The 26183-nt window shown below is 39.0% G+C and overlaps 1 protein-coding gene across 2 annotated transcripts in view; it reads right to left on the minus strand.

Annotated features, from left to right (window-relative positions):
* sky (GTPase-activating protein skywalker) overlaps positions 1–26183 on the minus strand; it is a 392630-nt gene that overhangs the window by 200186 nt on the left and 166261 nt on the right. For both annotated transcript variants that reach the window (XM_067151605.2, XM_067151606.2), the window contains exon 2: positions 18188–18644. In XM_067151605.2, the coding sequence (XP_067007706.2) occupies positions 18188–18509 (322 nt within the window). In that variant the 5' untranslated portion in view covers positions 18510–18644. The remainder of the gene's footprint in view (positions 1–18187; positions 18645–26183) is intronic.

A 26183-nucleotide genomic window follows, 5' to 3' on the forward strand; every position in this document is an offset into this window, starting at 1 on the left:
CAAAGAAGATGAAACTGGTCAATTTTTTAATGCTCTTCCCGACAAAACTCTAAATTTCTGGAGAAAAAATTTAGTGAAGGAAAAATTTCAAAAGTTTGATGATGACAATGCTTGTTGTTTATAGGGGTCTAACATCTATGTCATCGGCCCCTAATGGTATGACACAAGATGAAATGTAATGACAATCAAAACACAAAATTCATCCTCTGACTAAAAATTAAAAAGTGATAATGAAGAATGAATGTGAAATCAAAATAATCAGCGGATCCAACTCGCAATGCCTTACTTTTTTTGGGGGGGGGGAAAAATTAAAATGGTTTTGTTGCTAATGCTAATGTAGACTGAAATGTTGTCTTCATACAGATATATCTTTCTTCTTTGCAAATGGGTCGCTTAGGACCACGCGAAATCAACACTTTCTAGCCTTCCTGTTGGCCCAGTATTCATGCGCAATGATTGGATCCGTTTTCGTTGCTCTGACCATATATTTGTGTAGTCTTCTCTTCTTCCTCGAAACCCTGTGTGAGAGACAGACAGGAGAAAAAATTTAAAAGAGGAAAATGTTACTCTCATGTAAATTTTTGCCTTTGAGAGCTAAATAGTTTTGTGTTATTGCCAGCAAACTACACACAGTAAGATTGTTGTAGACTTTGCAAATACAATATTTTGAAAATAACATGCTTTCTTGAGAAAAAATAATCCTGCTTTCTCAAAAAAGTAACACCGTTGTTAGGGATGATGCTTGTTGTCCAAAGAGATCCAAAATCCAGGTCAGCATTTCCTCATAATGGTACTAAATCGCTGGTAAAGCAGAACCATGGTGTTACGCATTTAGGGTATTACTCGCAGGCAAAGCAGACCCACGGTATTCCTCGCCTAGTGGTACTAATCACAGGTAACACAGACTCATGGTGTTCCTCGCCTAGTGGTACTGGTCATAGGTAACGCAGACCCGTGGTGTTCCTCGCCTAGTGGTACTAGTCACAGCTAACACAGACCACCGAGCGAGTTGGCCATGTGGTCAAGGGCGTGCAGCTGTTAGCTTGCATTCTGGAGATAGTGGGTTCAAGCTCCACCATCGGCAGTTCTGTAGTTTTCCGTTGTTTCCCATTTTCACACCAGGCAAATGCTTGGGCTGTACCTTAATTCAGGCCACGGTCACTTCCTTCGCACTCCTAGCCCTTCCCTATCCCATCGTTGCCATAAGACCTATCTGTTTCAGTACGACAAAGCCAATTGTAAAGAAAGTAACACAGACCCGTGGTGTTCCTTGCCTAGTGGTACTAGTCACAAATAACACAGACCCGTGGTGTTCCTTGTCTAGCGGTACTAGTCACAAATAACACAGACCTGTGGTGTTCCTTGCCTAGTAGTACTAGTCACAAATAACACAGACCCATGGTGTTCCTCGCCTAGTGGTACTAGTCACAAATAACACAGACCCGTGCTGTTCCTCGCCTAGTGTGGTACTAGTCACGGATAATGCAGACCCGTGGTGTTCCTCGCCTAGTGTGGTACTAGTCACGGATAATGCAGACCCGTGGTGTTCCTCACGTAATGGTACTAATCAAAGGTAATCTAATGGTTCCAAATCCATCATCCTTAGGTCACCCCTTTTAGTCACCTCTTACGACAGGCAGGGGATGTACCGTGGGTGTATTCTTCATCTGCGTCCCCCATCCACAGGGGATTTTCTAAAGTCTGTCTGACTGACTGCTCAGATATAGCATGTGAAACATCAAAAAGTCTTGTTATTGCAAAGGCACCAAACCCTCGCTGTTTTTAAAGGACTGGATATAAGGAAGTTATCAGTAGAATGGAGAGCTAATAGAAAAACTTGGACAATGCGAGAAATCATGACTGATTGGCTTGTTTCTTTCAATTAAAAAAATTAAGAACCAAAACAGGAAAGTTTTACTTTCCAGGACAATGTGACTTCCTTTCCTGAATTAACCTTAAAAATGACCAGTAAATGTTCTTTTCCCTGAACACTACTTCTGTCTGCCAACCTCTTGATTAAGGCATCATTTACATTTTCCAAGCCAGTACAGACAGCTCATAGCAAACTATGACACTGCATCTTCTGCTGCTGATCTCACCAAATCTGTTACCATACTGGATGCAGTGGGATGGACTGACTTGGTTTGGAAAGCTGTAACAAATGACACAGTCTGGAACCATTTTTCCATTACAAACGATAAACCCCATGATCTGATCCATATTGACTTACGCTATAGCATGAAATTTCTTATAAAGATATTACAACATACTGAAACTAGACAGAATTAATCATTTATAACCAACATATTGATATTGGTCAACAAGTCTGAATATAAACGCATCAAGATCCTAAAATGACATTTGAAATACATATATTTAAAATGAGAATTAATTTTTATACTTCCACTATACAACACCTCAGTAACGAATCTTCAAACCACATCAACCTTATAAATTCTTACTAAGAAATACTAGAAACACAGACTGAAGGTAATTAAAAACACAATCCATGAGTAATAATATCATCCTGAAGTGTTATATGCAAGACGACCAAAACATTACTCAGGGAAGCACACTAGTCATTAAAATTTGCACAGAATACAAAGGCCTCTTACCTAATATTCTCAAAGATATCTACGTTCAGATGGACCAGAAAATTAAATCCGAGTTGAAATATAAATGAAATTTCCATGAAAATTAATATACTTTACACGGTGGTATTAAATAGGTTTTACAAAACTAGTAAACAAACCTCCATTCTTCATCTTTTACCCCTCATTTAACACTGCTTCCAGTTTCTGTCAATAACAACATGCCTCAACATTCAACCTTGAATAACGTCAATTCAGCGTCAACCTCTCAATGTTACACACTAAAAGTTTCATAGTGGTTCAGTATTGACGTCACTAGACATACACAACTGTTAAGGATCCACCAATTCCATACACTATTGTAGCGTACACTATTGTAGTGTATCGATTTGGTGGATCCTTAACAATTCGATACACTACAATAGTGTACTGAATTGGTGGATCCTTACCATTGTATAACCCCTCACTGTGTACATGCGAAGCCTCTATGAGTTGTAAGTAAAGTTGAATTTATGTTCATTACATATAGCCCCAGAGTACATACTTTTAATTTATCCTGTTCTTTCTTTTGTTTCCTCAGATATTAGTGTGATGAATTGATACCACTTGTGCGGATAAACATTCCAGTGATGTTAGATTTTCAAGATATTACTTGTGATAATATTATTAGCTTTCTTCTTATTCTTCTTATTTTCTAGCCTATTTCAATCCACTGCTGGATATAGGCCTCTTCCATGTGCTTCCATCGTCTTCGGTCTTGAGCCACTTGGAACCAGCGTGTTCCAGCCAACAGCTTTATGTCGTCGAGCCATCTCTTCTGGGGTCTTCCAATGCCTCTCTTGTGTCCCATGGTCTACAGTGAACAAAGTCCACCTGTTGTAGCCTTGTCGAGCTACGTGACCTACCCGTTGCCATTTTAGTCTTGCTACTCTCTCTAAGATGTCTGTTCCATTAGTTCTTCTCCTGATGTCCTCTGAAGGGATCTTACCCCTAAGGCTGATCCCTAGCATCTGTCGCTCCATAGCTTGTTGTCTTCCGCTGAAGCTTGCGAGCACTTTCTTTCGTCAGAGTCATCGTTTCCAGACCGTAAGTAGTAACTGGCAGCACACACGTATTATAAACCTTGGTCTTCAGGTTAATTGGAACATCCTTGTTGGTGAGGATGAATCTTAGTTTTCGGAATGCAGTCCAACTCATACCTATTCTGCGAGGAATTTCTGCACGTTGGTTGTCTTTTCCGAGTTTTATCTTGTGTCCGAGATAGATGTACTCATCGACAGCTTCTATATATTGGTTTCCCATTTTAAGTGGTCGACTCTCTGGGCTTAGTATTTTCGTTTTATTAATGCTCATTTCCAAACCAATCTTAGCAGAAGCAGTTTTTAATTCTTGGATCATGCTTTCTAGCTTACCTAGATTTTCACATATGAGCACAATGTCATCGGCAAAACGCAGGTGGTTCAAATATAACCCGTTGATTTTTATTCCTTCATTATCCCAATGAAGGGTTTTGAATACATCTTCCAAGGCAAGGGTAAACAGCTTTGGAGAGATTGTGTCACCTTGTCAAACTCCTTTGCCAACTGGGATTTTATTGGTGATGAGGTCTTCATCCACTCTGACTACCATCGTTGCTTGATCATAAATGTTTTCCAGAAGCTTTATATACCTTGAGTTTATCATGGCATTTTGAAGTGCCTTCATGATTGCCCAAATCTCCACTGAGTCAAAAGCTTTTTTATAATCAATGAAGGCCAGATGAATCTTGATGTTGTACTCAGTGGTTTTCTCAAGAAGACGACAAATAGTCTGGATGTGTTCAACAGTTCAGAAACCTTTACGAAATCCTGCTTGCTCGGCAGGTTGATAAAAATCCAGTTCTCTTGTGAGGCGGTTGGTTACAATTTTAGTCAGGAGCTTGTAAAGGTGTGATAAACTAACAGGATGACAGTTCTCTAAATTTTCCTCATCACCTTTCTTGAAGGGAAGTATCACTTCAGCATTTTTCCAATTTTCTGGTATTCTTCCAGAGTTAATACACTTGTTCATGAGTATTCTCATGGCTTCTAGCAGATCTCTTCCACCTAATTTCAGCATTTCATTCGTTATTTTATCCTCCCCAGGGGTTTTTTTATTCCTTAGTTGTTTAAGTGCATTTTCAATCTCAGCAGTGGTTACTTCCGGTGTTACTTCATGTGTATAATTCTGGTATAGTTGTTCATCACTGGATGGTTTATTAATGGTTGATGTATACAGCTTGTAGTAGAAATCTCTAATAACTTCAGTAATGTTTTGCCTATCTGTGACTATTTCTCCATTTTGGTTCTTAAGTTTTGAAATTTTTGGTCTTCCTGTAGACATGTTGTTCTTTAATATCTTCATGTTTTTATTTTCATCAATTGTCTGCACGATCATGTTTATTAAATTTCCTTAGATCTTTTCTTATTTCCTTGCGAATGATCTTGTTAAGATTTTTGTATTCTGCTGTATCCCTGTCCACTGTCTTCCTGTTATTAATGAGCTGCATGGTATTAAGTGAAAGTCGGCTCCTCTTATAAGTTTTCTTCAATGGGATCTCCTTTGCTGCACATTGAATACTGACTGTAATTTTCTCATTAAGTTCGTTCACGTCCAAGTGTTTAAAATCTTCTTTTGGGTTAAGTTTTTTAGTAAGAGCTTATTGAAATGATGATTGATATTTTTCTAAGTCCTCTACTCTTAGAAAAGTGTTCCCCCTCGTCATTTTGGACCGTTCAAGTTTGAGGTCAAATGTGAAGGTTGCTCGAACTAACCTATGGTTGCTTCTTGTATCAAATCTGTTGAGAACAGTAACATCTATACAATATTTCTTCTTGTTGGTCAGGATAAAATCTATCTCATTCTTGGTTTGTCCATCGGGGCTCTTCCATGTCCATTTTCGTTGGATGGGCTTTTTAAAGAAAGTATTCATGCAATAGAGATTTTCGGCTGTGAGATATTCTAGCAATCTTTCTCCTCTTTCGTTTTGATCGCCTAGTCCATATGTAGGATGCTAAATGGTTTATTTTGTCACCTATTCAATACATATAAATTTTACATTTAGGAATTTATTCTTAATTACGCTTGAGACATGTTTCGCCCTTCATTGAGGGCATCATCAGTCAAAATTACCTCCTCAAGGCAAAAATCAGGTACCTGATTAGTATTTAACATGCACATATGTACCAATGTTCTCTGGGTCTCCAATTTCCTTTTTACCCACTTTTGCATTAAAGTCTCCAATGATGATACAGAGTTGTCTCTTTTCTGAATTTTTCGCTTTGGTGATATCTTCATACAGCTGTTCCACTGCCTCCTCGTCAGAAGTACTGGTTGGAGCATAGACATGTATGACTTGTATGGAGAATTTACTATTCAATTTGAGGACGATATATATCACTCTGAAAGAGACACAAATCATCTTGTGTATGAATTCTTTGATATTTTTATTGACAAGAATAGCAACCCTATGTGTAGAAGCATCCCCGTTATTATGTAAGATGACATGACCTGATGGAAGGGTCTCAGCTTTTTCTCCTTGAAGGCGAGTCTCACAAATACCCAGAATATCCCATTTTATGTCATGCAGTTCTTGTTCTAGCCTTACCAGGTCTTCAGCTAGTCTCATAGTTCTTACGTTGTATGTGGCTATTCTTACTTTTTTAGTCGTTTTTTCGAATTTTTGCCTCCCCCAGAATCCTTGAGGCAGACTGATGTATTGTCAGTGTGAGATTCTGAGTCTTTCACTCTACTCACCTGGGGTAGTTTCGTTTGAAAATTCGAAGTCATAGGAGTTTATGGAAGGTGTTCGGCAATAAAACACCACGCTTGCCAGACGTGTTGGTGAGTTGTGATTCAGCCACCCCTAACAAGGGGAACAGACGCTGTCGAGGTACCGCCACTAACGTGTGGAACCGTCATGCCCTTTGTGTGTTGTACCCGTATTAATCCCCAAGTACAGGGCTGCCTCTTCCAACATCTCCGCCGTACCGAAGGTCACTCTCTCCGCAGTTGATGTCGTTGAGGTCTTCACTCGTAACCCTGAGCTGGGACCCTTACCAGATACTACACACCGGGTCAGCATGCTCTGGGACTCACATAGGCAGGGGCGCCACTCCCTGGGTAGAGCTTTACATCCCACTAACTACCTTTATGGATTTTGGGGACGCTGAGGTATCAGAATTGTCCTGCAGGAGTTCTTTTACATGCCAGTAAATCTACTGACACGAGGCTGTTGTATTTGAGCACCCTAAAATACCACTGGACTGAGCCAGGCTCGAATCTGCCAAGTTGGGGTCAGAAGACCAGCGCCTCAACTGTCTGAGACACTCAGTCCGGCAAGAATTTATAAGGTTAACACGGTTTAAAGATTTGTTATTAAGGTATTTTACACTGGATGTATAAAAATTCATTGTCCCATTTCATAATATGTATTTCAAGTATGTCATTTTAGGATCTTGATGTGTTTTTATTTGGACTTGTTGACCCCATTAGCAGCCAAACAACATCGATTCCGCTGAACTGTCTGTGTGATAGCCGCACGGGACGCCTCGATGGTTTCTCGTAGCTCGTTCAGTGTAACTGGCTTCTGTCGATAAACTTCATTTTTCAAGGTCTCCCACATGTAGAAGTCAAGAGGTGTAAGGTCTGGAGACTGCGGTGGGTACTCAACAGATCCTCTTTGACCTATCCAACGTCCAGGTTGAGTTTCACCCAAGTAGGCTCGGACATCTCTGTGGTAGTGAGGTGGAGTGCCATCTTGTTGTAGGTAAAAGTGTCCCCCTCTCGGATGGCAGGTAAAATCGATGTTTGCAGCACATGAAGATACACCTCACCAGTTACGGTACCTTCAAAGAAGAATGGGCCATTCAAACTGAGCGATGACAGACCACACCACACGTTAACACTGGGTAGATGAACGTGAGGAATTTCAAGAATCCAGTACATGCAGTTGTGGCGTTTTACAGTACCATTCAGTTTGAATAGCACCTCGTCAGATCAGATAACCATCCCTGCAAACCGTTCATCCTCGCGAAGCATGCCTTCAAACGACTCAGTACTCCATCCTTTGATCCGGGTCGTACTCATTCATAGCGAGTAATGATCTTGGAATGTACACTTTCCACTTTGCAGCCTTAAGAATTCATCGTACGGTTGATCGGCTTACCCCGCTTTTATGTGCACCCTGATTCACACATTTTTGAGGTGACCTAATATAATGTTGCTACACAACAGTGCTGAAAGCAGGACATGATGTTTCTGGTCAGCCAGACCTTTCCTTATGCACATCCTGAACATTATCCCGAATATAAGAAATTGTTGTACGTGTTGGTGGCCAAGTTCCGTACACATTACGCCATTGCCGTTATACCTACATCATGTTTTCGTACTTCCAGTACCACTTCAATACGGCCTTGCATTGCTCAAATGTAAATCATACTTCATAGCTGCACTGTCACCTGCTGGAAAACGTGCACCAAAATTGTTGTGCCATTCACATGACCATCATCTGTTGAGAAAACAATGGACTATGGTACCGCGCCAGAATTACGATATGTCCTTTTGTTCCAAAGATATTAACTAACAAGGAGTGTCTACATTTTTCTGGACCCCTCTGTATTATGAATTCTATCTAGATTATTTAGCTGAAGAAGGTCCTATTAAAGTTCAAAACATGTACTGGTATTAAATGTACATATGTACTGTATTGAATAGGTAGACTGAGTTTTGTTAATTTTTTTACAAGAAATTTTGACTGACTGTTCTGTTTTTGGGCCCTGGGAAGTGACCTAGGGAGAGTCTCTGTGATCATCATGAGACTCTGTCTAAATGGGGGTGTGATGCGATTATAAGAATTCACCAAGAGAGTTCTCTCAGCCTCAATTCTTCCATTTCTACCCACACGCGGTGCCCATGTTAAGCCGAGCAACCCAGTGGAAAATTGGGTATCCAATCCCAGGGGGAAACTGGGTCGGTGAGCAGACAGGAATGGTGGGTCAGTGGAAGGCAACGGGAAACCACCACTGTTATTTTCCCAACACAACCTCATGGCTTTATCCAATCTCAAATTAGATTCTGGAGTAAGTCCCCCAGTCGGTTCTCGGGGGGGGGGGGGGGGGAGTTCGACACAAGGTTGAGAGGAGCCTCGGAATGTTCAGATTTATCTAAACCACCCTTACGAGTCGTCAGAAGAATAGAAACCTGGTATGTGCGAGGTTTCTTGCAGATGGGGAAACTTCACATCATTGAAAGAGAAATGAAACTTCATGATCTGGGCATACTTGGACTTAGTGAGACACACTGAAGAGGCTGTGGCCATTTCATGACTCAAATTCCAAAGAATCTTAACTATGCTGTTATGGGTTATGAGCCCATCTGTGATAGAATCATCTGTATTAAGATGAAAGCTTCTCCTTGTAACATCAACATCATTCACTTCAGTTTCACTAGAAGAAGAAATCGAGGAATTTTACGACCATCTGGAATATACCATCAGTAGGATACCTAAAAAGGAAATATTAGTCATCCAAAGGGATTTTAATGCGAAGATAAGTAGGACTATAGATGACAGACACATGAGACCTATAGTTGGACTGTACGGACTGGGGGTGAGAAATGTCACCAAGGCAAACGGACCGGACGAGCCGACCGATTGATTTTGATCTAATAAAAGCGTTCCTTCCACTTTTGGTCGGGACTCTGTTTGCATGTATTAGCTCTAGAATTACCACAGTTATCCAAGTAAAGTGGTACGATCTAAGGAACCATAACTGATTTAATGAGCCATTCGCGGTTTCACCTTAATTTGGCTTGCACCGAGACATGAATGGCTTAATCTTTGAGACAAGCATATGACTACTGGCAGGATCAACCAGGGAGCTGGCTGGCTCGAGAGCCGAAACCGAGCGTCGGGCAGCGTTTATTAGAATTTTGTGCGAATAACAACTTATCTATCTGCAACACTCTCTTCCAACATCATTCAAGGTGTCGCTACAAATGGATTTCTCCTGGGGATAAGGTTAGGAAACAAACTGATTTAATTTTGGTGAGGGAACGTTGGCAGACTTCAATCTTGGATCGTAAGACCTACCCTGGAGCAGACTGTGGTAGTGATCATATACTGCTATCTATGAAAATGCAGATAAAAATTAAATCATTGAAGAACGTGAGAGTAAAACAGGTACGCATTACTGGCAAACATATTCTCCATAAGTTTGGTGAAAAAATAAGAACAAAATTCCAGTTAGTAGAGGAGGAATGAGCTGCTTCTCAAACATGGGACAAGATGAAGGAAATCATCAATTCATCCCTTCCCAAACAAGTTCCTAAGACCCCTCAAGCAAAACAACCCCGGATTTCAAAATCTACACTACTCTTGATTGAAGAAAGGAGCATATTGGAGAAACGTGGTATACAAACTGCAGAAGATGAGGAAACATATAAAGAACTTTGCCGCAAAATACAGCGTAAATGCAGAAATGACATGACACAGTATATTACCAATATCTGTGATGAAATAGACCACCATCACAAACGGGGGCACAGCGGAGAAAGTGACAGACACTGCCCACACGTCTGTTAGGCAGGTCACTGTGGTGTATTGTCTAGTATTGTGTGAATAGTGGCCAAATGGAATGGCGCGTCAACTGGATGTTCACTCCAAATATGGGGTGCGTGCGACAATCCGATTCCTATGGGCCAAAAGGAAGAATTGCATGGACATTCGTGAAATTAGTGCTGTGTATGGGGAGCGGGCCATTTCCCGGCAAGGTATCGTAAAGTGGTGTCAGCAATTCGAAGCCGGACGCACGGATATCACGGACAACCATCGTGAAGGCAGGCCCACAACGTCCAGGACCCGTGCAAAGGTCAACAGTATGAATGAGATCATTAGACAGAACCGGCGCATTAAACTGAGAGAAATCGTGCCGCAGCTGAACATGTCGTATGGCAGTGTGTTCGCCATTGTTCACGAGGACCTTGGATATCTCCAGCGTTCTGCAACCACTCGGAGACAGCGGCCTTCACCTCCTCATCGGTCTGGAAACGTCGACCACCGAGCTCCATTTTGAGCTTACCGAAGAGATGAAAGTCACATGGCGCTAGGTCAGGACTGTAGGGTGGATGTTGCCAGACCTCCCACTTGAAACGCTGCAGCAGTTCTCTCGTTTAGCGGGCCTTATGAGGTGTTGCGTTATCGTGCAACAAAATCACACCAGCGCTCAATTTCCCCCGGCGCTTCTCTTTAATCGCTTAATGCAACCGTTGCAACGTTTGACAATATGACGCTGCATTGATCGTCGTTCCTTTCGGCATAAATTCCACGTACAGCAAACCCTCCATGTCAAAGAACACTGTCACCATAACCTTACCAGCTGAAGGTTGAACCTTGGTCTTCTTTCGTTATGATGATTCCATTGATGTTAGCTTCATTTCGGGGATGAAGTGGTGGACCCACGTTTCGTCGCCTGTGACGATTTGCCGCAGAAACCTGTTGCCGTCTGCGGCATAGCGCTGCAAAAATGCCTCATCATCATAACAAAAGAAGACCAAGATTCAACCTTCAGCTGGTAAGGTTATGGTGACAGTGTTCTTTGACATGGAGGGTTTGCTGTACGTGGAATTCATGCTGAAAGGAACGATGATCAATGCAGCGTCATATTGTCAAACGTTGCAACGGTTGCGTAAAGCGATTAAAGAGAAGCTCCGGGGGAAATTGAGCGCCGGTGTGATTTTATTGCACGATAACGCAACACCTCATAAGGCCCGCTAAACAAGAGAACTGCTGCAGCGTTTCAAGTGGGAGGTCTGGCAACATCCACCCTTCAGTCCTGACCTAGCGCCATGTGACTTTCACCTGTTTGGTAAGCTCAAAATGGAGCTCGGTGGTCGACGTTTCCAGACCGATGAGGAGGTGAAGGCCGCTGTCTCCGAGTGGTTGCAGAACGCTGGAGGAAATTTCTATGCATCCGGCATCGACAAGTTGGTTGTGCATTCGCAGAAATGTTTGGAGTCTCTTGGAAACTATGTGGAAAAGTGACGTCACAGTTTATGTCGTTATAGTCGTGTTGCTGTTGTATAGGTGGTGTAATAAATGGCCATAACTGGGAAGTGCAACTTATTTTCTGATCTGCCCTCGTAAATGAAACACGTGACCTTTACAAGAAGATAAACAGCATCACCTGAGAGTTCAAACCACGTACATGGGCGATTGAAGACGCACAGAGAAATGTAATTGGTGACAAGAAAGAAGCAATATCCAGGTGGAAAGAACACTGCGAAACCTTGTACTGCAGAGGTAATAGCATAAGAGAACAATTGCATGGAATGTGACAGAGCCTGCTATCCTATTTAGTGAAATTGAGAATGCCATCAAACATCTGAAAAACAACAAAGCCCCAGGCATAGATAGTATTAAGGAGAAATGCTGAAAGTAATGGGAGATGAAGGCCTTCATGCTTTGCATTCAATATGTAATAAAGTGCGGAAAACTGGAGAATGGCATAAAGTTTGGACCACATCTGTACTCATCCCTCTTCACAAAAGAGGGTCAGTTAGGGACTGTTCTAATTACCGCACCATAGCATTAATATCACACGCTAGCAAAGTCCTGCTGTACATAATGAATCAACAACTAAAAACGTTCTTGTAATTTCAGATTTCTGCGGAACAAGCAGGTTTTGAGGCAGGTAAAGGTACACAAGAGTCAATAACAAACATGAGGCAGATAATTAAAAAATGCCGCGAGTTCTGTGTCACTGCCTGTATTTGTTTCCTTGATTATAAAAGGGCCTTTGACTGTGTCAAGTGGGACAAGTTGTGGGAAGTGCTCAATGTATGTCATTATTGAAAGGTCTATATAATAGTCATAATGCAACCGTAAGTGTGGAAGGTGAATGCTCAGAATTTTTCAATGTGACAAATGGAGTCAGGCAAGGTTGCATATTGTCACCCCAACTCTACAACATCTATGCAGAGTATGTAATGAGAAGAGCACTACATGGCTGGGATAGTGGAATTTCAATCGGTGGTAAGAAAATCAATAATTCACGCTTCGCTGATGATACTACACTCATTGCAGGAAGTGGACAAGAACTTGATGAATTGCTCTCTAGAGTGAAAATCATTGGTTCAGATTTTGGTATAGAGATGAACATGAAAAAAACAACCAAACTAATGGTTATCAACAGAAAAAGTCAAATCCTACTCCAAATCCAAAAGACAGGATGTCTGAAAGATCTGGAGCTGGTGAACGATCATGTATATCTGGGCTCCACAATCAGCAACACGGGAAATTGTGATAAAGAAATAAAACGACGGATTGTCCTAGGTCGTGCTGCAATGGTTAAACTGGCAGAACCGGGCATTAAACAGTGAAAATACGATTGGTGGAATCACTGGTATTTTCCATTTTCCTGTACAGTTGTGAGACCTGGCCGTGAAGGCTAGTGACAAGAACTGAATAGATGCCTTTGAGATGTGGTGTTGGCAGAGAATGCTCCGCATACCATGGACAGAAAGAAGAACAAATGCCTCCATTACAGAAGAACTGAGCATTACAAAACGTTTATCATGTTGATTTCAGGTTCCCTATGGGAATCAACAGCTATATCATCTGATGGCCAAGCAGGCATCAGTTTTTGGCAATGAGACAAAGTCTCTCATAGTGCATTGGCACTGCCGCTGGCTCCAAGTAGCCTACGCAGTGGCCTCCACGGTATGCACTAGCCATGCGTCTTTGTGAGTGTGCTAGGTACCAACCGATGAGCCCAACTCAGCACACGGGGGCGTAACGCTGGAACCAGGAAAGAGTTAGCTGAAAAATGTACGTCCAATAATGGACCATTTATATTGGTATTACAGATATAACTTACGGCGAGGATGGGATAGGAAAGGCCTAGGAGTGGGAAGGAAGCGCCCGCGGCCTTAAGGTATAGCCCCAGCATTTGCCTGAGAAACCACGGAAAACAATTTAAAAGCAGAGCTCTTCAGTCAGTGTGGTATCTGTGTGCCAATGTTGACAGTGAACATCTCTTTTCTTTGCATTCAAAAGTCTTGAGCAATTTGCATTGCAATATGAAAGAAGATAATGTGAACACTATGGCAATATTCTCCTTTCAAACATAACAGAAAATAATGTACTCTTTTCTGATGACATCCTTTATATATAGCCATTTCAAACATGATAAAAAAATATCTTCAACAAAAATTTTGAAATGATCCTTTGTTAATCGATTTCCACGCAAGATTTCTCGGTTAAACCCTTTTAAAAACCTTTCAAAATTCCAAAATCCCTCATATGTTTCATGGTATTACTGATAATCTGTAAAAACTACACAAGCATTATTAAAAAATAATGCAAAATTCTTAAAAAGTAATGTGAAATCATTTAAGGATTTTCACCAAAAAAAATATGATAAATGCAGGTCCCTACAGATAACAGGTCCACTCACAGGTACCCTGCTATGAGTACAACTAAACCATTCAAATATTTAGCAGTCAACTTTTCAAGTCTGGTGAATTGGGAAATGAGTGTTTACCAGAAAGATTTCATTTCCAGTCCACAATTTAAGGATGTCACTTTTGTTTCTTAAAATGTCACTGATATGTATTTTTCCCAAAGCAAACCACATGGCCATGTCTCAAACACTAAGTTTCTCGTACAGCAGATGATGATGACTGATGACTAACTTTTTGCCTTAAAGACAGTCATTTGCATTTCTAAGACATTGTACCATACATGACACGCACACTTCTCCAGGTAACAACAAAGAATACTGTCTGCACTTTTAAAAAGGAATATATTTAAAAGTAACATGAAACAATCTGTGTACTAGTTTGATATACTGTCCATTATTGTGTTTAATTCCATGAACTGCAACAGTTTTCTTTCAGGCTGTCCATTATATATATTTTTTTACAAGTTGCTTTACGTTGCATCGACACAGATAGGTCTTATGGTGACAGAGGGGAAATGGCTAGGAGTGGGAAGGAAGTGACCGTGGCCTTAATTAAGGTACAGCCCCAGCATTTGTCTGGTGCAAAAATGGGAAACCACCAGAAACCATTTTCAGTGCTGCCAACAGTGAAGTTCAAACCCACTATCACTCAAATACTGGATACTGGCCGCAAATAAGCGGCTGCAGCTACCGAACTCAGTTGTCTATCATTAAGAAGTTATAATTGCGTCGCAGACATAGTTTGCAGTGTCCGCGTCCATTATTAAGAATGTCCATTACTGAGAAGTAATAATGCCATTCAACCCCATAAGTTTATTTCTGCCAAGAAATGTAAAAAATGTCCATAATTTAGAAGTGTCTGTTAGGAGAAATTTCACTAAATGAATGTTCCAGTAATTACAGCTTCAAGAAACAAAGCAGAGCTCTAAGTGATTTGAAACAAAGACTGGAGATAAACAATTCAGTTGTTAATCTCTCCTTCTCAACGCTTCTATAATGGGCAGGGTCATACAACCTGTCAAGGGCAAACATCAGACTTTTTGCTGATGATGAAGACTGAGATACAAGCTAAGATTAGATCTTTGTTGAATAGAGCTTTGTTGGAATGACACTTGATATTAACAGAACAAATAAGACTAGTAAAGAGCAGAAATACTGAAAATATTCACCTAAGAACCAATTTTTAAAAAATACCACAACATAAGATTATTAATAATTAGGTGCTCTTGCTGCATCATTTAAGGACTTTGGGGTTCTGAGGCAAGTACATAGCGAGTGTGAAATCTGTTTTCAATAAGCCTTTACAAATGCTTTGTACAGATTAGGGCACAGTTACTGATTGGCAGAGACTTATCTTTTTGACAACTATCCTGTTAAAATGGAGCTTATACAGCTAGCATTACTGATGGTGACTAAACAACAAAGATGCCAGCCTACTTTTAGGCATTGATAAATAATTGTCTCTTGCCATACAAATCACATCTTGCTCCAATCCTGACATCATTTAAACAGGATCTTTAACTAATTATCTTACAGCAACTGAAATTAATCTTTACTGCCTGTATTTCTACAAGGCAGAAAAAAGATTTACAATTCCTTGGATATATCTCCAGGCCAGACACTTAAGAGAATACTCTGAAATAAATGTTGTAAGCCAACGACTACAAGTGAGGTTTCAATTTAAGAAAACAAGTATGGAAAGAATTACCCAAGAGTATTATAAATAGGAAACAAACAGAGTCAATACTTTGTATGGAAAGCCATTTGGAGGGACTTGACAGCCTAGAGGCATAGTCATTGGTTTCATATGAAGGTGGCTGCAGTTCGAAAAATTGGCCAATATACGTGGGATTTCTGAAATGAAAAGTCTTGTCCTTATAGTTCGGAATCCATGTACAACTGGAAGCCTCAGGACTATTATGAAATTATCAACAGTCCCATCAAACTACAAGCTTCTTCCTTTCTTTCTTTCTTTCTTTCTTTCTTTCTTTCTCTTTCTTTCTTTCTCTTTCTTTCTTTCTTTCTTCCTTTCTTTTGGAAAGCATCATCTAGAACAGCAATTCCCAACCAGGGTTCTATGACGCAATGTTAGGGGCTCTGCAAATTGTATAAACTATTTTAAGAACTGTTTAAAAACTCAACTACTGTACTGTCTTTCTGTAGTGGATGCTGCACATGAACATTTCTGATGATGTGACTTGCAGACTCATTGCCATTGAAAAAAAAAAGAAAAACGTTTTCTGCAATTTCACACAAAGCTAATTCACATCTTAATTGAGGAGCATATTTCCAAAACGTCCTTTCTCCACATTTTGAGGAAATTGACTTATGGGTACATTGATAATGTCCATCTCTTTTTCCGTGGAATGGTGAGTTTTTGAGGCAGAATGTCTTTTTTATAAGCACAAAACTCGGTTAAATATGAGCTGTGTTTCCAAAGAGTCTCTTCTCTACAGCAATATGGCTGCCTGGAGTGCATCACAATTATGTTTACAAAATGTCTCTTCTCCTCTATACTGTATAACAAGGACTGCCACTATTGTTTCAAAGTTGTTTCTTATCCTCCAATACAACTAAATATAAAGGCAATACAAAACGAGCATTTTATGCAATTTCTTTGAAAATACGTTGATAACTGTGTAGTGGTGACATTGTTGCATGACTATGAGATGTAGGAAAACAATTTAACTACAGTTTATGGTGTAATAATACGATCAAGTCCTTGTGCTTCGTGTGTGTTTTCTGCTAAGTTATAGTGCTTTTACATACATTGTTTGGTATATTTAATAAGTTTGGACATACTTTTTGTCAGGTGTTTACTGTTACATTAGTTTCCATGCACAATAATGGCAGAAAAACAGTCAAATGAAGATAGTGTGAAAAACAGTGTAGTAGTTCCTGCTCCCTTGCGAAAAGGTAGAAAACATACTAGGAATGAGGAAGAGTAGAGGAAAAGTGTTAAGAAACGAAAACTCTATGCTCAGAAGAGACTACCACAGATGCCGAAGTGTATGCATGTCCGCAGTGTTTTGAAGTGTAAAGAGTTATCTATGCAGGAGTCAAATCAGGACCTCAAGTTCTATAAAGACATTGTTAACAGAGACACTAATGAAGCTACTCCGTCTGAAGCCGAAGATGAAGGGGGATTGATGGAAGACATGGATGTTGTTTAACCACTTTCAAAAACATTTAAAGTTTCTAAATCACTTGGGAACTTAAAATTTCATAAATGGTATTTACTTACGAGTTGGATGCCTTAGATTACTATGAAATTCTTTAACTTATTTATATTTTAGTTATGCTGGTTACTGGTACATCTAGTAATCTAGTAGTCAAGTTTTGCATGTTTGATAAGAAAGAATTTCAAATGTATTTCCAAAACGTCTCTTATCCTTTCTATATTTCCAAAATGTCCCTTCTCCAACTCATTTGTATTAATATCTAATTAACGGTATGGTATTAAATACAAACTTTGATTGTGGGGAATTATGAAATGTATAACAATTAACTAGAAGAATGTTTGAGAGAGTCTAACTCAAAATTGCATTTTCTATTTCATTTTTCTCAGTTCTGTAAACTACAAGCTGCTGGAGAAAGGACGTTTTGGAAATATGCTCCTCAATTATGTGAACAAGCATTCCGCTGTTTTCCTTCTGCTAGTTACATAAAAATCAGTACAGAGGAGGTGTAATGAAAGAAACAAGCTAGCGCATGCACCTTTTTTTTTTGCCAGACTGTCTGACGAATATTAAAATGAAGTAGACTTTTGTCTGTCGAAGAAGATCTTTGTGTTTATCTATCAAAGTTGTGGCCTAGAATGAAATTATTGTGCATTACAATAAACTGTCACTGGCAACAGGATTGTGCATTTAATTCTTTATCTTTTTAACTAATACTGAATTTTTAAAAGATCTTTGCTGATACAGTATTAAGAGTGAGTGAGAGAGAGAGAGAGAAAGTGTTTGAGTAGGTGGGGAATTACCCATCCTCTATAATTCAATGCCTGAATTCTTGTACTCCTGTACAATTTTACAAATCACCAGATTTTTGTACAGAAGTGTAGGTATGCATAAATGACGAGAGGGAAGCAGAAGATTTAATGTGCAGTAACACACTCACCTGTGGTACCATATAACTGGTTGACCAAGTCCCAGTAGAAGCCTTCCTGAATTGATTTGTCTGAAGCATGCTGCTGGCATAAAACTGGCCACAGTTGTGAACGTATTGTGCTGTTGACAGGCCAGCCATTCTCACGGATTATTTGTTTTACTTCACGTTTTCTTCCGGACTGAATTAGGCCATAAATTTCGTTGTATGTCTTAAGTGCTGGTTTCTTGGTAGGACTGTCAGGCAGAATAGGAATACTACTCTTGTCAACATGAGGTTGGAAACCCTCGTCGATATCCGACTCTTCTTCCAGGATCGACAGCATGATGGGCATCACTTACTCGGAGAGTCCAACATCATGGTCTCAGGTGGTGGTCTACGTCAGGTCTTGCAGCATCTTTCAGCTTTCTTGTTATCCAATAGCCAAGGATTTTCCTTCAAAAATACATGACTGGAACAATCTTACTTCCTGTAATCAGAAACAGGACAAATATTATGAATTACTAAGCATGGTATATCAATATAAAGGAAGGGTTGTTATCAGTTGTTATAAGAACACATCCATAAAATGAAACTGCTGGATAGAATAATAATAATAATAATAATAATAATAATAATAATAATAATAATAATAACAACAACAACAACAATAATAACAATAATAATAATAATAATAACAACAACAGCAACAACAACAACAACAACAACAACAACCGCATTGCCTCAGCTACCGTGAGAGACACTTCAATTTGATGCCATCTGGCTGTCTGCTTGTCAAGCTCTAGGCCTACTACATGCCAGACTAATCCAAATCTCTCTTGGGCATCTATGGCTAATAATAAATGAGCTTACATTATTTGAAAAAAAGCAAAATGGTATTTCACAGTATGCATTTAGTAATAATTTTGTGTGGCTATTTCTAGCTGAGTGCAGCCCTTGTAAGGCAGACCCTCCAATGAGGGTGGGCAGCATCTGCGATTTGTAGGTAACTGCGTGTTATTGTGGTGGAGGATAGTGTTATGTCTGGTGTGTAAGTTGCAGGGATGTTGGGGACAGCACCAACACCCAGACCCCGGGCAACTGGAATTAACCAATGAAGGTTGAAAACCCCGACCCGGCCGGGAATTGAACCCAGGACCCTCTGAACCGAGGCAAGTGTGCTGACCATTCAGCCAACGAGTCGAACTGCATTTAGTATTCTAGTATTTTTATCTCAACTAGAATCATCATCATCATCATCATCATCATCATCTCCCCTCCAGCAGGTTTGAGGTATTTATGGTATTTCTCCACCTTATCTTTTCCTTCCACTTACCATCTTCTATAATTCTGTTCCATTCCAGGTTCTTTCTTCTTATACTAGTCTTGCTTTCTTTCCCTCAAACTTAGCCTCCATTCATCTGTTTTGGTATCCTTTCCTCTTAAATTCTCTTTACATGTCCTATCTTCACCTGTTATTCTCAATTCTGTCATGTAACTTCTCTACTCCATCCTGACATCTTCATTTCTCACTATATCATTTTTAACACACATCTTAGGAGTTCTTCTGGCTTGAATTTTACTCTCCGCTTCAACCACTCTATCCTCCCAATTTAGATCTTAGACACAGCTAAAATATTTGCCATACATTGCTTGTAGAATAATTTTCATTATTTGTTTGCCAACTCCCTTTCTTTCCATAGTTTTCATACCTTTTCATAAGCCTTTACTGTATGAAGTAGAGTCTAGAGACAGTCACAAGCCACAAAAATGCATTTACAGATGAGTTTTTGAAGTGTGATAAAATCCTAAAATCTGGAAATGCTATACTATCGTCCAATACTAATACGGAGGGTTCTCTTTTTTAGCTTGTCATGTATGATTTTAAGGAGTCATAGTTAATATAGAGTGAATTTTAACAGTTCTATTTTTTTTAAATTTATATCATTGTGCATCTTTTGTTGTTGTTATATCTGAAACCATCTCTTTTCAGTTTTGATTCAGTTAATTTATCACTGATAGGTTCTTCAGTCTGCCCAAATTAATTTTCTGAAGAAAGAAAAAAAAAGACACATGGTAAAAATATTATACCTGAAAGAGAAACTATTCTATTTTAATCAAGTTATTTCTCTTTCATGTATACTTTTGTTATATGTTTTCTGTTTTTCAGATAGTTCATAAATATATTTATTCCAAATTAATAATATACAGCCTATATAAAATTCATTGTGCATCATCATGTGGCTTATGATTATATCTGATGTACGTTTCTCCTTTATTTTTGGGGTATGTAAAATCATTTTATAAATATGTAATTATTTTAGACATTTTAGCTTTTAAAATTAGAAATTTAAAATCGTTTTTGATATTTATGTACTTGTTTGTAGTTTTGGATTTATAGGAGTTATTTCCTCTAGTTTTTGTAATATCCCGTCAATATACAAAATTTATAATCATACGTATTTAAAGGAGAGATAATCACAAGTCACAATCATCATCATTCCCCGTTTCCAGCTTCCCAGGTCGGGTTGCGAATCAAGGACCTCCATCGCTGCCTGTCTCTCCACCAATCTTCTCCTTTTTTAAGTACATCTTCTGGTTTTCCTCCCCTCATCTCTATGTACTCCCACACTGAATCTGTCCATCTCTTTCGGGGTCTTCCTCTTTCCTGTTAACTTATTTGAAAAAGCCCTTTTTTTTTTTTTGCCCCTCTCTTCTGCCATTCTCATCATATAATACCACTTTAGCTTTGTTGTTTCTATCCTGTCTTGAAGTTTCAAGATTCTTGTCCTTTTCCTTATCTCTTCATTTCTAATTCTATCTTTTCTGGTCTTGCCCTCGATACCTCTCAGGAATTTCACTCCACTGCCTGTATTCTACTCTCCTCTCATTTTGTTGTAATCAACGATCCAGTTGCATAGGTTAGTATGGGTTCATAATAGGCTGAATATAATACTTTCTTACATTTCTTCGGGACATCTTGATTCCACAAAATACCCCTTACACTCTGGTAGAAGCTGTTTGCATGTTGTATTATTTTTCCAATTTCGTCGGTAATCTTTCCATCTTCTGTGATCACATTTCTGAAGTACTCGAAACTTTTAATCACTTCCAGAATTTTACAATTCAGTTTTATCTTTCCTCTTCCTTCCTTCTTTCCTTCCTTCCCCTTGTCATCACTATTTTTTTTTTTACTATTTGTTTTACGTTGCACCGATACAGATAGGTCTTATGGCGATGATGGGATAGGAAAGACCTAGGAATGGGAAGGCCTTTCCTATCCCATCGTCGCCATAAGATCATTTAGAACATTCTCACATCATTGGTAAGATTACGGCATTCAACAATGGACACGCTATGTACATGACACGTTTGTTATTTTAGACTCCCTTGTTACTAACAGCAACACAGTACTTGAATTTCTTAACTCCACTGACCCACATATAATTTTCACCACACAGTCAGAAAACAATAATGCCCTTTAATTACCTGGACTTAAGCATTATGCACAACAGCAACAACACTTTATCCTTTAATATATACAACAAAACCACCCACACCATCAATACCATCTAACAAACTTCTGTGCACCCAGACATACATAAGAAAGCAGCTTACAACAGCATGGTACTCAGAGCATTAATTGTTCCCTTATCTCGCAAGAATTACAAAAAAGAAATTAATACTATTTACAATATTGCAAAACACAACGGCTTCAGTAGAACCTTCATCAGCAGAATCATCAATAGATATAAGAGCAGACCCAAGACTACCCTAGAAAAAGATTCCGCTCCTAAGGAAATCTCACAGAAAACATAGATCAGTGTCAATACTGTAACCGAGTATCAACATAAACCATCAACAGCTGTTCAGATAAATAAACCTCTAGCCATACTTCATATCAATGCACTGCATGCTTCCAGCAGTGTCACTTGACATACTATCATATTCAGCAATACAAGAGAACATCGTGTCTTTGACTAAGTAATGGTCGTTAACATATCTCAAGCAGACCTAGAGGTACAGTACTCCAGCATTATCTGCCACTACAACACGGCTCAATAAACAAGCACTAATGCTACAATATTTGGTCACTAGTGATGTCTAGAATAATACCCAACTGTGTGCTCTATTAGGTACAGAATACACACTATGGAATTATTAGTCAATCTTACGGCCAATAAGACCCTCAGATATCATCATCCATCTTATTGATTAGAATCCATTGGATCATAAACAAGTTTCCCAGGCTACATTGTTGCTTTGTAAACAATATCATTGCCATCACCAAGTCCCAGGAACTCTTTACTCTAAGAGTTAGCCCTATCTAACCAAGCACAGAGAAGACCACTCAGAAAATACTTCAGAGGCAGTAGTTTCTATCTCCATTAAAATATTTCATAAATATGTTTCAGTGTATTAGTAAAATAGGCCTAGTTAAAACTGAATTCTAAACTTGCAGTATATGCCCCTTCTAGAATAAACAAACAAACAAACAAACTTAGATATGAATAGTAATGTCTTAGCTACCAGATTGTAGACTTGTTAAAGTGAAGTCATTTAGGTAGCCTCTGCAGCCTTTTTACAGTAATGAAAGTGGAAATCTTATGAATAGTCACAAAGACTGAGAAGTTAATTTTGCACAGTCGACACCAAGTGTCACAGGTCTCCAATATGCCGACAGTTATGACGTATTTAAACATAGGAATTTCATTCTGTCCATGACCATATTAAGATTACTAATTAACAATAACTACTTCACATTCGATAAGATCATTTACAAACAAGATGGTTTGGCTATGGGTTCACCAGCCTCAGGAATTTTAGCAGAGATCTACCTTGATTTCCTAGAACACACCGCCATTGACAATAACATCAAATTTGCTAATATCCAATTCTGGGCTAGGTACGTAGATGACACATTTATAATCCTAGATGAACGCTCCATAGACCTCAAAAACCTTAATAATATTGATCATGACATTAAATTTACCTTAGAATCAGAGACAAACAACTCCATCAACTTCCTAGACCTAACAATCAACAGGCACCCCTCTTCGTTCACATATAGTATCTATAGAAAGCCCACTCAAACGGCCACTACTATAAGAAATGACTCACTACACCCCCAAACACACAAAGCGGCTACATATAATAGCATAGTAGACCGAGCATTCAAAATTCCGATGTCAAGAAAAAACTTAAATAAAGAATTGAACACCATTCGCTCTATAGCAAAATTCAATGGATATAATGAATCCTTTATTGAAAGAATAATCAATAAATTCAGACACCGCCCAAAAACCACCCTAATAAAAGACAATACTAGCACTGCCACGTTTTCCACATTTACCTTCAATAAAGAAATTTACAACGTCACTAACGTTTTTAAAAAACACAACGTTAAAATAGCCTTTCGTACTAACAACAGAAGCACAGAGATCCTACACAACTCTTCATCAATAAATAAAAGTAGTCCTTTTTCTAAATCAGGTGTATATAGGTTTTCTTGCCAAGACTGCAAAAGTTCTTACCTAGGGCAAACAGGACGCAGCTTTAAAATCAGATATGCAGAACATGTCAATGCCATAAAACACAACCGTTTTTCCGCGGTCGGCCTACATATAAAAGAATTTAAGCACAACTTTACTGAAATAAATCAAGATCTTGAGGTATTAGATATTCTGAACAAAGGTTCTTTCCTAGACGTCACTGAAAACCTCTATATTCATTTAGACCAATATTTCAATCCCAACCTAAACTTAAATGATATCTCAGAGAAACCAAAGATCCTATTCGACTTTCTCATTGATATTTTCAAAAACATGAATATCCCGAAAAACAGATCTGTCTTTCAGATTATGCATAATACTTTGTCACGCCACACACTTTCACCTCATCACACTCCATACTTCCCCCCCTTCCACTCCTCCTCCCCTACCGCTCCGCCCCTCTCCCCTCCTAATCCAACAACGGCCGCTGCCCAGACCTAAACTATCCAACACGCTCTGTTCCTCTTCATCTCGCGCCATAGCTTTACCGCCTCATGTCCCGCAATAAACATCATAGAAACCTGCCCCCACCCTACACGTAACGCTGCAACAATAGACCACAAATACTGGCACAGTCAACCTCCACACTCTTAACAAAGATTCCTTAATACCTATTTTATATTCTTGTCGAGCTGAATACCGGACCTGTGAAGATTACAAGATTATATTGTGCATCTACAGAATGGTGTGTTAATGAAGCTATGTAATATAGAGAGAAACTTTCAAAGGTGGTTAAATGAAGAAGTTATATCATGTTCAAGATCATGCTTCCACATCTCTGCACAGTATTTAAAATACAATTTACCGTTGGTCTTTTATAGCTATTGTTGAGAGTTAAGGAGAATTTCCTGTTGTGTATGTTTATCAGGAACTCAAGGGAGACTTCATTAATTAGTCGGAACATAGAAAGAATGATGAACTCTTCTCAGAAGAACTCTTAAGGTTTCACCTTACTTTTTCCTACCTGCTGGCTCTTTAGAAATATGTGCGCGTGCGTCTTGTATTCAGGAATCATTCAAGGCAAATATTTTCGCACTGCAAGTTGTGTGGTTAAACTTATTTTTAATATGTATAATTTTGGCTTTCTCAACGATGCATTTGTTTCTACATTCGTCCCTGCTTTTATCTCCTCGTAAGATGTGTATTGTTTAATGTAACACCTTGTGTAAAAAATTGGGTTAAATGAAGGAGTTATATTATATTCAAGATCATGCTTTCACGTCTCTGCACAATATTTAAAAATGAAATTTACCGTGGTCTTTATAGCTATTGTTGAAAGTGAAGGAGGATTTCCTGTTGTGTATGTTTATCAGGAACTCAAGGGAGACTTCATTAATTAGTCGGAACATAGAAAGAATGATGAACTCTTCTCAGAAGAACTCTTAAGGTTTCACCTTACTTTTTCCTACCTGCTGGCTCTTTAGAAATATGTGCGCGTGCGTCTTGTATTCATGAATCATTCAAGACGAATATTTTCGCACTACAAGATGTGTGGTTAAGGTTATTTTTAATATGTATAACTTTCCCTGTTTTCATCTCCTTGTAAGATGTGTATTGTTTAATTTCCTGTTGTGTATGTTTATCAGGAACTCAAGGGAGACTTCATTAGTTAGTCAGATCATAGAAAGAATGATGATCTCTTCTCAGAAGAACTCTTTAAAGTTTCACTTTACTTTTTCCTGCCTGCTGGCTCTTTAGAAGTGTGTGCGCGCGCGCGCGTTTTGTATTCAGGAATCATTCAAGGCAAATATTTTCGCACTGCAAGTTATGTGGTTAAGCTTATTTTTAATATGTATAACTTGCCTTCTCAACGATGCATGTGTTTCTACATTCGTCCCTGTTTTCATCTCCTCGTAAGATGTGTATTATTTAATGCAACACCTTGTATTAAAAAACTGGGTTATATGAAGGATTTATATCATGTTCAAAATCATGCTTTCACGTCTCTGCACAATATTTAAAATAAAATTTTACCGTTGGTCTTTAGAGCTATTGTTGAGAGTGAAGGATTTCCTGTTATGTATGTTTATCAGGAACTCAAGGGAGACTTCATTAGTTAGTCGGAACATAGAAAAAATGAAGAACTCTTCTCAGAAGAACTCTTAAGGTTTCACTTTACTTTGTCCTGCCTGCTGGCTCTCCAGAAATGTGTGCGCGTGTGTTTTTTTTTTTATATTCAGGAATCATTCAAGAAGAACACTTTCGCACTGCAAGATATGTGGTTAAGGTTATTTTTAATATGTATAACTTTTGTTTTCTCAACGATTCATTTGTTTCTATATTCATCCCTGTTTTTATCTCCTTATAAGATGTGTATTGTTTAATGTAACGCCTTGTGTAATATAAATGCCTACATCTTGCCTATTTCCCACATTTTGGCTGATGATGACGCAAACACAGCGTCGAAACTAGTTCCAAGTGCAAATACATGTTATAAATAAATATAACATTTTTGTATTGAAAAGGTGGACCGTTTT

Source organism: Anabrus simplex, chromosome 7, assembly GCF_040414725.1.
Source record: "Anabrus simplex isolate iqAnaSimp1 chromosome 7, ASM4041472v1, whole genome shotgun sequence".
NCBI lineage: Eukaryota > Metazoa > Arthropoda > Insecta > Orthoptera > Tettigoniidae > Anabrus > Anabrus simplex.